This window comes from Phalacrocorax carbo, chromosome 4 (assembly GCF_963921805.1).
Source record: "Phalacrocorax carbo chromosome 4, bPhaCar2.1, whole genome shotgun sequence".
In the NCBI taxonomy this organism is placed as follows: Eukaryota; Metazoa; Chordata; class Aves; order Suliformes; family Phalacrocoracidae; genus Phalacrocorax; species Phalacrocorax carbo.
Window position 1 is genome coordinate 67534845 of NC_087516.1, and position 14416 is coordinate 67549260.

Here is a 14416-nt window from a genome sequence, read left to right on the forward strand (position 1 = left end):
CCACTCCATTTACAGGAAGCCTGTCAGAATAAAGATTTGTCCCTTATACAGGTTAAAGAGAAAAGACCTAAAGAAAGAAACCCTCTGGATGGTATGTTGCCCTAGGAAGATCACTGGTTGGTACAATTTTACATTTTTCTTATCAGTTCACTATGCCATAGTGTTTTGCTCTTTGAATCCATTATGTACGTTGCACACCGATTTACCCTATCATAGGCAAATCTACACGTGTTTTAAAAAATGGTCTAAAATTATGTAACCTGCTGGATTTTCACGTATTTTTTGTCCTCTTTAAGGAGACATGAAGAAGTCCTGTGTCCTGCTTACTCTGAGATGTAATATTCTTTCCCTGCAAAAGAGTGTCTTTACACTGGAACTTGGTTTCTGAAGACTTCACCAGCTCATTTCATGCAGCGGCACCAGAAATCCTGATCAGAGAGGTGATTTTCTTTCCCACTACCCATTGAAAAAGTTGCTAATGCAGCTGACACTTGAAAATCAGCTTTCTTTGACTTTCGATGGGAAAATGGCGCAACAAAAAATAAACATTTATTAATTAGAAGTATATCAGAAGTTTAATAATTAGAAGTTTGACAACAAAGGCCAATAATATTTCAACACTAAAAACTCCATATTCCACACTCCTGGGAGAAGTCAGATGAATGTCTTTTCCCAGCTGAGATTATTCAGAAAACCTAGGATGAATTTTTAGACGTTTCAGGGAGACCAAGCTCATATTCTAAATAAACAAATTGTTAGCCAGAGTGACTTGACCTTTGAAAGCAAAGCTCAGTTCAAGTGTCTGAGATGTGAAATTGCTACGTTATTCCTAGCTTCAATTACTGGATTCCCCTAAGTCAGTAGGTCTGCAGGCCACGTAGAACTGTTTTCTATGTGATCAAAGAGAAATTACTGCTGGTTTGGATTACTCTCAAATCTTTATAAAACTTTTCTTTTTAAATTTTTAAACCTCATAACACATCCTTAATTTGGTCATGCTATAACGTAGAGGTTTTTTTAGTTTCAGCATTTGTTAACACAGTTGCTCAGTTACATTTTTTTTTTATTTTTTAGAAAGGGAAAAGTTGAGCCAGATGTGTAAAATAGATACCTTACCAGAAGAGAAAGATCAGTTCTTAACATTTTATAAAGCAAAATAATAGAAAAGGAAGATATTTACTCTGTGGTCCTGTAACTCCAGGAATCTCCCTATTTTATTTATTCCGGCCTGAAGTGGGGCCTTGTTTTGGTGTACAGTAGAGGAATGGAAGATCTTGTTTAAGACATTTTTCTCATCCTGACCAAGCCAAGGAAGAAAAATATCACCACCACATGGCAAGAGGAAAGGCTTATTAGCACCCACCAAGAGGGAAGAAAAATAGGAGCAAAAGTACACCCCTGTACATCAGCCATTCATGCCTACAGAAGGATGTAAGAGCTGACACAGAAACTCCTAAGTACTAACACTACATCCCCCGAACCAAACACTTTTTCATAATCTTTACGTGCCCTGGAGAAACACTCCTAAAATGCAAGTGAAAGGGGAGCGCTAGGAAGCCAGGTATGACTGCATTAGACACACAAGGTCATGCTTCATATGCTTCACCAGGAATAGAAAATACGTATTTTTACAATTAAAAGGTAAGTTCACAGTAAGAGGAGGAAGAAATACTGCTTTCTGTACTGCATTCATAAAGCAGCCCCTTACCAACTCAGCTTGCTGCACAGAAGTGCCTCACACAGTAAATACTCATTTGAAAATAGGACCAACACCATCCAGAGCTATGCTCTTGGTATGTATTTTGGCTTGCTTTAAAGTAAAATAAAATAACATAACATATATTTAGCTTTAAAATGGCAGATATTTGGCACAGTTTTGATGAATAGGAGTTTACCATGTGGGTATTACTTTCTACAGAAAATAGACTATTCAAAAGAAATAACAAGAGCAGGATGCTTTTTAATATGTTCCAAAAGTAGAGAAAACAAACACACACACACAGAGACAAACAAACAAACAAAGGACTTCATTCTGCAAATACTTTCACATGTGAGAAAACAGCACTTCGCTGCCTCCATGCCAGTTCCTGTTTTGGCCGGAAGGAGGACTGATTCACTTCTGGTAAGATTAGGATTAATGCCATCAGAGTAACAGGTAGTCAAATGATTTCCACAGATGTAAACCAACCTTTTCTTTTTTCTTTTAAAACTATCAGTCATTAATACAAGAGAGAATTCAAATGATGCACACAGACACATGCACCCACGCCCCCATTTCGTACATTTAACCAGTACCACACCATTGAGGAAGGTTGGGTTAACAAGTCCCACAAATCCCATTATTGCTGATGGTGAACTTTCAGGGTGAGATTGGCAGGAGGCTTTGTGTTTCAGATGGACTTTATGAGGTTGGCTAAGGACTAGGCAGGAGATGAAGAGCTGTTTAAAGAGTTTTCTTTTCTGCATCACTCTGGTCAACAAAGCCAGCACCATTTTGGCCACTGTGTTATTCCTGCTGTGTCTCGATGTTGAACATGTTCCTTATGAATCCTCTTAAAGGATTTGCACCTTTAACATTCTGACTGGGCAATAAAGTTCTCAGTGATGGTCTCCAACTGGAAAATACAATTGGAATCACTGGAGAATAATTATAAAGAGTATAGACATAAACAGTTGCCAAGAACATTTATATTATGATTTCGAAGTCTAACCAAGCTTCTCCTCCATCAGTAGTGAAAACAAGGAGACAGGAGGAGAATAATAACAGAAGGGATAAGAAAGAGAAGCAGCTGGAAGAAATAAGCAGGAAGTCCCAGAATGGAAACTCTCTTGGCAGGATCTGTGGAAAATAGACCCATATCCATAGAGCTGAAATGTATAAAATAATCCATTACCAAATAAGTATTTAAATTATACACTTATTTAAACTTTGCTGTTACCTATTCTGCTCAAGTAAAGAAAAAAAAAAGGACCTTTGACAGTTTAGAGAACAGTCCAAATAAGAAGGGTCAAGTGAAATTGATTTCCTTCTCTGCATGGTGCACCTGGTCTCTTCAGGTTTTGCACATGGATACTGTCTCACCAAAACTCTCCTTGTTGCATAGAGTACTAATGGCTTCTCAAAGCCTCATCAGCACTGAGATGTGTCAGAAGTGGGACTGGGTAGTGGGAAGTACAGGAAAAAATTCCAGAAGTATTTCATTAAAAAACCCCAAGAACCAGCACGTTGATAAACCAACAAAACCCTGACCATACAAAGTATCCTTCACAATCACTCCTCAAGATACTTACATAGCAGAAAAACAAAAAGCTGCTGTAAGCCAGCTCTCCAAGATAAATCCATGCTACCTAAAAATTAACTGTTCACAAATGAAGCTGTACAAGTAGGCTGCGCAGCAGAGGCAGCCACTTTACCACTTCTTAATGACAGATTGCGATGAAATACTGATACTGAATATTTTTCCGATGGGCAAAAAAAAAAATAGGGAAGTCTAAACCAGATCATTTAAGTGAATTGTTTTTGACTTGTCCATCTCTGCAACTGTTCGTTGCTTTTGATAAATGCCTTCAACACACTTTGTGACTGTAACAGATTGCCTCGGTCATCTGCCTCAGTTCCTCATCTTGAAAGTTAGGATAATACTGAACCCTTTCGCAGCCATTAATTATCAACTATTTTTTTAAAAGCTATAGAAAAATTACATATTGCTTGGCATCAAAAGTGCAACAGCAAATATACATGTTACATGGGTCAGCATCAGAGGTACAGTAGCCTAACTCACCCTGGACAAAGTTACTCTGAACTGAATAAAGGCAGAATTGTACAGCTTTGTCACATGGTTGGCTGCACATCTATCTGCAAGTTCTAGTCACAAAGGGAAGATGAATGATGCTTAAGGGAAAGCGTTTCTAGCTAGTAACACAAATACAGGTATTCAATTTTGCATACCTGGCCACTGAAAACTGCTGAATTTGAAGATGAAATCAAGCATGACCTGGAACACCAGAAGGTAAAGCAAACAGGGTCAGTTTGGATCCTTCCACAAGAAGGAAGCTATAGGCTAAAGTCTTGAGTGATACCTCTCTTGAGCTTCCTAGCTAATTCTCATTAGCATGAACAAACCATATTTAAGTTGTTTTTCAATTTTAGGCTATTATGTGCATTAGAGAAGCATGTCACCTTGCCTGTTTAGATGGATGCTATTGCATCTGTTTACTGCCATTAGACACTAAAAGTACAGTTATAGTCATCAAAAAGGACTATGAAGACATGCCATTTTATTTTTGAACCACCGGTGTTCCTGTAACTACTTAGGATCATAACTATTTTTGTAACAAAAATAATTTTTTTGTTTTGTTCTTTTTTACTTCTTTCCTTTTTCACTTCAGCTCTTTGCAGAAGCAATGGAGATATAAAAACAGCCTCTGTCCTATGCTGGCTCAGGTTAGCAGCAATATTGTAATGTAAGTTTCTGTTGCAAAAAAATTCATTAAAAGCAAAGATGACAGCTTGACTTTCAGATCACAGGCAGAGTTACAGGACTGGCATGCAAAGAAAAAAAAACATATTCTTATTGGATATAGAATTCTCTGAGATAATAAATATGGAAACCTGCAATGACATTTTCGGTCAGTCTCCTGAACATAACTAATAATCAGATAGTCTGCTGTTTCACAACCTTGGCAGCAATTTACAGTTATACATAGGCAGATTTCCCAACTCACCACACTGACATCACAAATACAAAGTGGGATGTACACAGGGATGTGAACAATAGGAAAAATCAAAGATTTCTAGCAGAAATGCAGAGGTGGGTGAGCGTTAGAAAGCTTAGGCCTTTTGTCTAATTTTGTTAGCTAAATTTGGGGTTAGGAGGAGAGGCCTGGCCCTCAACCGTGAGGAATGGCATTGCCCCACAGAGGGTCAGGGGAAAGGCTGCCAGCCCATGGAGACACAGCCTCACCTTGACTTCAGAGCAGCACCAATGAGCAAAAGTTCAGGAGCGTTGCCTGCCGCCAGTGGAAAAAGGTTCCTCTGCCTTAAGCACGACTTTTAAAGTTGGCAAATAAAATGTAACAGCACTTGGAGAAAGGCAACTGGAGTGACCTGAGACTCTGAAAGCTCCTGAGAGACAAATATGGTAATTTTAGAGGAAGCCCGTCCTTAATACTATAAACCAATTTCAAATTCACAGTGTGAATACCTACAGTGTTATGTGTGTAACATAAAGTCATGGGGTCCTCTAAAATATGATTCTATGATCCTCCTAAAATACATGCAGTTGAGTACGAACTCTCTCACTGTCCAGTTCCCACAATGCGTCCAGTGATTACTATGTATATAAGATTGCATTATGATCTAACAGCTTCGAAAAGCTGGTGTCTCAAATCATTCATAATTATTTTGAATCCAGAAGCACAAAAGCTGGAAGAATGTAATTTCAAAATTAGTAGAAGTGACAAAAGAAAGCAAAAAACAAGTTATAAACTTGAAAATATTCTATTTTCTTTTCTTTACATATAATACGAAGCTGCTTCATCATGTCTCCATTAGCACTTCCCATATCTTAGCTACAGTATATGTATGCTGATATGGGACTGTGTTCTGTGCATTATGGCTGGTTATATAATTCTCAAAAGTTAATCCACTTTGTAATTTATTAAGCAGTAAAACTAAAATTCTATTAACCTTAATGGGATTTACACAAGGGAATTCACACTTAATATGGATGCAACACTGATGCTTAAAACTGTTGCCAGGAAAAAAAGACAGGCTTAGCATAGTTAAAGCAAAGCCATCACATTTTCTATTTATGTAGTCCTTCACAAGGGTAATCCTCTGTGTATTAAGGAGAGAAGAAAAAGCCACAGAGTGGTTAGTATTTAAGCTTCTCAGATGTCAAGTGAGATAACTGCATTTGCCAGTAAAGGGTGGTCTTACTGGTGTGAGACTAATAAACATTGGTAGAAGGATGGGAAGGCATTATCTCTGGTTTCCTTACGTGTCCTGAAAGTGCTATTTGTTCACATTTTCTGCTGTATAATGCTATACACTAACACTGCTGTTGGAATATGTTCCCTTTAACATAATATACATATAATATAATGAACACAAATTCACATTCTCCCTGTACGAGCCATTGCTCACAACCAAACTGAAGTAAACTCCTCCGATTTTTCTCAAGAGAATATTCATCGTTATTGTTTCCAGGGTAAAATTAATTGTGGACTACCCTCTAAATCATCCTGGTAACACATGGGAGATAATTGGCTTCACTTAGAAAGGCTGAGTAAGCTTAGAGTATGTGATCCCGAATTCAGTTTTCCGAGAAGAAATTTATTGGATGCAGAGTACCAAAATGCAAGAGTACTGAAGAGCTGAGATTTCAGTGGGAGAGAACAGGAGGTCCTGAGTTTTGTTCAAAGGGGACCACTTGATGGTGGGTACATCAGAGTGAGGGCTGCACAGGAAAACATACGGATCCTGAGGCTTGATGCCTTACTGTGCCAGGGAGGAACAGTGTTTGGAACAGACCCTGCTGCAGGAGTGACAGCAGAAGCTGGAGGGCATTTTGGCTCCTGCAGGTGCACTGTAGGACTCCCTGGGCGTTCAAGCTTTGTGGGATGACACGCAGGAGCTGTAATAAGCAGTTAACTCTTCTGAGGATGGCCACAGTTAAGAAGTTGTCTTTGAAGTGGTCTCATGGGTTTCAAAGTGGCACGTCAGACATATTTTGGGTACTTATGTAATACAAAGGTTGAATTATTTGTCCTGGCACTTTGTCCTAGGAGTACATTTCACTCAAAGCAAGCAATATTACCCAGGTGGTGTCTTGCCTTAGCAGCCTTATAGACTAGTCCCAGTGAAAACATTTGTAATATTGAGGTCTAATCTTCTGCAGAATAAAATCAAACAAAAGCCCTCAGAACAATCATGACGGAACTAGAAAATCTGTGTAAATTACTAGAAACATCTGAGACTTCACAAGATTTCTAATTTGGATTCCCTGACATAAAAATAGCAGCCTGAAACAAAACTACTGAAATAATGCTGTAGTGCAAATAAATTGGTGCTTTTAGAATAAACCACATTGTAAATGCACTTGGATATACTGACATTAACATGAAGTCTGAAATAATGAAAAATAATCACTTCCTTTCTTATGCTACTTTTCTTTCTTTAGGAATTAAATATTCACAAAATAAAGCCTTTCTTATGCTCTTAGCATCTTTGCCCTTCTTTGACAATGCAACCGTGATACCCTAACACTAACATAAAGCTTTCTAATACGGATTTGCAGCTAGAAGTCTGGTTTGTTATTCCATTCATGTCATTCTCTCCAGAAGTGTTTTGAAGACAACCATTTTGAAGCCAGTAAAGTTGAGTTCCTCTCTGCACAACATGATCTGCGGTGTCAACATTCTTTATTAGCTAAGATAAACTATACAAAACTCTGAACATGAAATTAGATGGTGCAGAGATTAATTTAATGTTAACTACCTTCTAAACACAGTGATAATTTGATTTTGGTCTTGCAGTAAGCTTTCTCGTACATGGAATCAGAGCCAGGCTACATACTGTGAAGCTAAGCCTGGATCTTTTCTCTCCATGTGGGTAGAGGGTTCATTTGCAAGGGCATTTGCATTTGAAGATTTGGGGCTTCTGTACTTTGGATTGCGTTCTCCTTTTCATCACATAATTGCAATAATAGAAGCATGACAGAAAGAGATTTGTCTTTACGTATGTTTGCCAGAAAACTTGAAATGGTGATTGATTTTGGTCATAGCAACTGGTCTTCCTAGAAAAAAAGAACAGGAAGCACAAGGAAGCACAGGAAGAAAGTCCTGAGGCAAGCTTTTAATGAAATGTCTGAGACTGGACAGTCAGTTACCCAAACCTTCATTTGAAAAACTACTCCATACAGCAAGAAATAGAAGAGATTTTTTTTTTCATAAGCCCACCAAACTTAATGGAACCTTTCCCTGACATCCAAAACCACAGGATCAAGGCTTATATCTGTAAGCAGCAGCCTGTCAGACCGGTGAGGGCTTGGAGCATCGCAATGCACAAATGAGCTAGCTACAGACTGCAGCAAAGAGGCAGGACTAGGCGTGAACCCACTAATGGTTTTGATACTGGCTGCCAATGCAGAACATGCCAGCTTCTCGTCAGAACATATATGCACTTATTAATGGCCTAGCTTATGTGGGCAGGCAAAGTGCCTGTGTAGTAGGTGAGGTCCCTATTCACTTGCTGCTCTCGTAGATGAGCATTCAGGGTCCCACCAAACTCCTTTAATACTAAGTTTAATACCTAGTCCCATGTTGGATATGAACAGCAAGTAGTTCCCCTCTCTGGAGAGCTGCACTCTCCAACCAGTGGTTAGAAATAGTGTCTACATACCTATCTGGTTTGGAAAAGCTGATTAGCCATCCCACAAAGCTTTCTCTTGAACACTCTAACGTGCAGGGTGAGAAAACTGAATATGTCTGAACATTTATGCCATAGACCCTCGCAGTGCACTGAACTTCATGTTAAGATCATTGAAACAAATACTGCATTGCTCAGCTTGTATTTCCACTTTTTCTAGTGTTATTGAGGGATATTTTAAATACAAAGGCTATTGTATTATAATAAATATATTATATAAATATAATAAATATAAATAAAATATTGAATTAATGAGAATAAGAAGCATGCAGTATTTTCAGTAGCCCTTATGTTATTTTCACCCTGTGAATGTTCTTGAGGGGAAATATGCCACAAGAAAAGACACATGAAAGGGAAAAGTAGTTATACCAAGTCCTTTCTCCCTTCCTGCTCATATATCTGTCTTTATGCTTTCTGCAAAATATCCACATGGCTGATGGGCCACATGAGAAAGGACAGAGAGAAATATTGAGCAAGAAAAAAAAAATTGAAAAGGTTTATTTCCCTTAAAAAACTGTGCAGCAAATGGAAAACAGGCACCATAATTCTTTCCTAATATTCTAAATTCTTCACCATCTCCAATCATATTCAGTGAGGACACAGCCACTGCATCTGTACTTCCTTGCTGATTTATCATGCTACACCATGCTCCAGTAAACAGCTTCCCCAAATGCCCAAATCAGGCACCAGTCTGAATCAACACATATCCTGTCATTATTTTGTGCTGCTAAAACCCACATAACGAGGTGTGAACAGGTTTGTGCACATGGATGGAGGAATTCAAAAGACCAATAATCTGGACAAGCACATTTAGGACATCTGTAGGCTGGCTGTCCAAGACCAGCTTGTTTTCTGCTTTATTTCCTGCTTCACATGTCATGTTATACACATATGGGGGGGGGTGGGGGGGGGTGGGTGTGGATGTAACATCCACACATCCACACATATATATGCATATATGCAAGTATATATATATGATCTTTTCTGCTCAAGTTCGTACCTGTATTACCATCAAATATGCAATTAAATCATTATAAGCTTCACTGTATTATTTAAAATACTACTTACAAGTTTCTATACATTTCATTGCATCCCTTTTTAAATAAATTAATGAAATTATTTTTACCTAGCATTGCAATTAATTTTGGTTAAATATTCAGCCTTAATGGAATTAATATTTAACAGACTTCTGCAATCTGTCCAAGACTGTTTGCTAAAGAACAATATTATTTCTACTGCTGCATTTGAAGCAAGAATTCCTTGAACTCTGAGAAACTCAGAAAATTAGGATTTCACAACAGAATATTAGCTTATGTCCTCAAAGAACACTCCTGAAGCGTGCAAACATACCCACACGTCTGGGAAACTGTTGCTATAAAATCTCTCGCATGCAAGTAATCCTTACCAGCCTTTAGTCAAATTCCAACCGTTCAACAAAGCTTTTAATTTCCTATTAAGCCAACTTTTCCTTTCAGCGGAAGTGGCCGGGGAGTCAGGTGATGAAAGAGAAATGCTGAAATAAAAATGCTAAATCAAGAATTTAAGAGGTAACATATACTACTCAATTAAATCCCTTCCATTTTGCCACGAAATACTTCTCAATAATTTTTATATCTGGGAGCAAAAAACTCATCAGTTGAAGGCCAGTACATAGTTAGCAACATACACATCCTTTGACCTATAAAGATTTACTATTTTATCAATGGATGAATCTTGGGAAAACAACACTTAGAGTCTTCTGTTGAAATCAAATGACCTATACAAATAACTATAAATAAAAATGTTTTATTATTTTGGGGCTTCTAAATTTTCTTGTTCTCTGTATTTTCAGCTCCCATAGATTTGTCTAGAATAATTCTGCTCTGAGAAGCTATGAAGATTAAACACTGATCTGTGCATTCATGATGTTAGACATCCACTGTCTGGGAAACTTCTATGCAATCACTTCGATCTTTCCTGATCTTCCCAAGCAACCAAAGAACTGGCCGCACAGTACAAAACTTCCTTTTTTTTTTTTTTAGGGCAATTATTACTAGTTGATGGAAAGTTGTTTTCAGAGTTACTGTGATGGATATAAGCCATGCATGGATATAATGCAACCAACTATAAATATATTAGACTGGGTTTCCTTGTTAAATCATAGTAAATCTCTCCTCTGTTTATTTGAGCTGACTTTAAATACCTTTCTGTTTAAGGTTTGTATTTAGCCCTATAAATGAGGTAGTTAAAAGAATTTGTATATAAAATCTGTACAGAAATTTAGGATCCTTCCCTATTGACTGGAAAAATAGAAGGTAATGTTATTTGAGGAAAGGGGACAGTCACTGGAAATGCAAACTGGACAGTTAACTCAGATGCACACTTCCATGAGCGATGGTATTTTTCCCCTCTGTCATGCCCCAATATTTGCTATATCCTGGGCATGTTCTCCAACCCTCAGAAAGTAGACTGAGAGTAGAAACTGAGTTTTTCCACTCATCATTATTGAGGAAGCCTCCTGAAACCTTTACTTTATCCCTGCCAAAGGTATGTCAGGGAGCCCACTTCTTTCAGGACCATCACAATATTTTGAAGCTTTTCTTCTTAGATTTTCTTGTTAGCTCACAGAATCACAGAATTGTTGAGGTTGGACAGGACCTCTGCAGGTCATCTTGTCCAGCCCCCCTGCCTAAGCAGGGCCACCTACAGCAGGTTGCCCAGGACCATATCTAGATGACTTTTGAATACCTCCAAGGATGCAGACTCCACAACCTCTCAGGGAAGCCTGTGCCAGGGCCCAGTCACCCTTACAGTAGAGAAGTGTTTCTGGATGTTCAGATAGAACCTGCTGTGCTTCAGTTTGTGCCCATTGCCTCTTATTCTATTACCTTCCCAGGAATCAAGGTAGGGTTGGCCAGCCTGTAGTTCCTGGGTCCTCCTTCTTGCTCTTTGTGAAAACAGGAATGACATTTGTTTTCCTCCAGCCCTCAGGAACCTCTTCCAATTGCCATGATCATTCAAAGGTAATTGAAAGTGGTCTTGCAATTTCATCAGACAATTCCTCAGCACTTGTGGCTGCATCCCATCAGGGCCCATGGACTGACGTATGCCCGGTTGCTTAAATATTCCCATACCTGATCCTCTTCCACCAAGGGTATGTCTTCCTTACTTCAGACTTGTTCCCTGATCACCAGGGCCTTGCATGTCTGAAGGCCATTCTTGCTAGTAAAGACTGAGGCAAAGAATGCATTCATTACCTCAGCCTTTTCCATGTCCTGTGTCAGCAGGTCTGCCCCATTCAGCAGTGGGCCCATGTTTTCCCTAGTCTTTCTTTTGCTACTTAAGTACTTGTAGAAACCCTTCATGTTGCCTTTTACATCCCTCACAAGGTCCAGCTCCAGGTGACCTTTGACATCCCTCACTGTATCCCTGCATACTCAGATAGTGTTTTTATATTCCGCTCAGGTTACCTGTCCCTGCTTCTACCTTCTCATTACTTCCTTTTTGGGTTTGTGATTGGCCAGGAGCTCCTTGCTCATCCATGCAGGCCTCCTGCCATTTTTTCTTGACTTTCTGCTCTTTGGGATGGACTGCTCTTGAGCTTGGAGGAGGTGATTCCTGAATATCAGCCAACCTTCTTGGACTGCTCTTTCCTCTAGTGCCCTATCCCATAGGACTCTTTCAAGGAGTGCCCTGAAGCAGCTAAAATCTACTCTTCTGAAGCCCAGAGTTGTGATCTTGGTTTTTTGCCCTGCTCCCTCTTCTCCAGTTCCTAAACTCCACCATTTCTTAGTCACTGCATACAAGGCTGCCTTGGACCTTCACACGCCCAGCAAGCCCTTCCTTGTTTTTAAGCATAAGGTCCAGCAGACCACATCTCCTCATTGGTTCCTCGGTCACTTTTGTCAAGAAGTTGACATCAGTGGTCTCCTAGAATCTCCTTTTGCCCTGCTGTGTTGTCCCTCCAGCAGATATTGGAGTGGTTAAAATCCCCCTTGAGGGTCAGGGTCTGTGAACACAAAGCTACTCCTAGCTTTCTGTAGAAGGCCTCATCTACTTGTTCTTCCCAATGAGGTAGCTTATAGCAGACACCCACTACAATGTCTCCCATCCCTGTAAGTCCTCGTTTGGCTCCACCCATCCCCAGGCAGAGCTCCATGCGCTCCAGCTACTTTCTGACATAAAGAGCAGCTCCGTCCTGTCATCTTCCCAGCCTGCCTTTCCTAAAGAGCCTGTATCACTCCATTGCAGCACTCAATCATGCAAGGCATCCCACCATGTCTCTGTCATCCCAACAAGATCACAGCCCTGCCTGGGCATACAGATCTCTAATTTGTCATGCTCATTCCCCATACTGCATGTGTTAGTAGACAGGCACTTCAGAGGGGCACCCCGGCACGCGGATTTCCCAGAAAGGGTCAGGGAGGGGGGTCCCAACAACGGTGCCTTGCTTACATGCAAATTCCTGAGGTGACTCTGCTTAAGCCCTGTTTTGCTGATTACATGTTCCCTTCATGCAGATCAGCCCAGGCCCTTGCAGAAGACCCAAGCAGCACAGTACAGCCTTGTCTTTTTGCTGCTGTAGTCCCTTTTTTTTTTTACATAGGCCCTGAGTAAAGAGTTCCAAAGCCTCTGGTAAGGACATTGCCAAGCGACTTCCAAGCCTCTCCCGAAAGATCTGCCTTGCTACCACATTTCAGAGCTCTATGCTGTTCATAGTAGTCATCGAGCCTTTGCAATAAAAACTCCTAATGCCCATATGTGGCAAGCAGTTGCTGTTTACATAGCCATTAGCCAATCTTTCCAGAAGATTTCATTCTTGAATGCCATTTTCTTACTCAGGTTACAAGTGCAAAAAACAGAGGTCTATAGTAATATGTTTTAACAGGCAAAAACTCAAACATGAAGTCACAGCCGCAATTTTTTTTCAGATATGCTTTTCAGCATAGTCTTAGGGCAACAGAAAAAGCAATATATTTTTTTGTTTGTTTTCAATGTAAGATTTAGCTTACAAGATCTTTTTTTCAGGCTGATATCCACATTGAAAGCAAGATTTAATCAAGAATTACATTGCTTAATACTGCTTTGCAGAGCTCTGATTGACTGAGTCAGCCTTCCCTTAGTCATACGACAAATGAATGGAATAAAGGATGAATAGCCTCCCTATCTGGCCTCTCCATGCTCTGTGATGTGCACGCCAGCCTTAGCAAAACTGCTTTTTAAGATCAGTCTAAAAAAAAGGTCAGAGCCTATCACAAACTACTGTATCAAAGAAATATGCAAATCTTTCCTTGTTCCATATTCTCCTTAGCCTCCCACTACAATTATTAAATTACAAGGTATTAATAGAAACTAAAGAAAGCACTCTGAAAAGACAAATTCCAAAGATGCAAAATTCAAATGCCAAATAGAGAGCATGCAATTAGGTTCTTAAATAATTCCTATCACATTTCATGCTAATATTAGCACTGCCAAAAAAAAAAAAAACAATAGAAAACTGCAATATTCCCAGAGACACTCCATTGAAACAGCATAGTGAGGCGCAGAGAAAGAACCTTGGTGAATTCTTATACTTTGATGGTAGGCACAAATAACATTCATCTCCAGTTACAATAGTAAAAATCATTTTGCACTCCAAAAAGAATTTGTAATATTTATATGATGATACTGAGAAAAAGTTTTAGGCTTTTTTTACTGAACCAATGCAAGAGCAAAAATGAGGGGTTTCCACTTAGATTTTTCAGAGAGCACAAATTAGCACAAAATTTTACTTAATTGGGCTCTTCAAGTAAGTATGCAGCAATGAGCATTAGTCTCTCCTCATTGCTTTTTAAAACCTTTATGTCTATCCAGGTCCCATAGCCTTACAGATTTTAATGGCCATAACGAAGAAAAAGAACATTGTTATTCAATTTGACTCAAGCAGATCTCCATTCAGAATGACAATGTCGCCATTCACAATGCTATTGTTACAGTTGTGTCATCCTTTCTAGTTTAAATCTTGTT

General features: G+C 39.3%; 1 protein-coding gene across 1 annotated transcript in view; it reads right to left on the reverse strand.

Moving 5' to 3' along the window:
- Positions 1 to 401: 401 nt before the first annotated feature.
- IQCM (IQ motif containing M) overlaps positions 402 to 14416 on the reverse strand; it is a 111208-nt gene continuing 97193 nt past the window's right edge. The window contains 1 exon segment of the mRNA XM_064450825.1: positions 402 to 532. Coding sequence (XP_064306895.1) covers positions 402 to 532 — 131 coding nt within the window.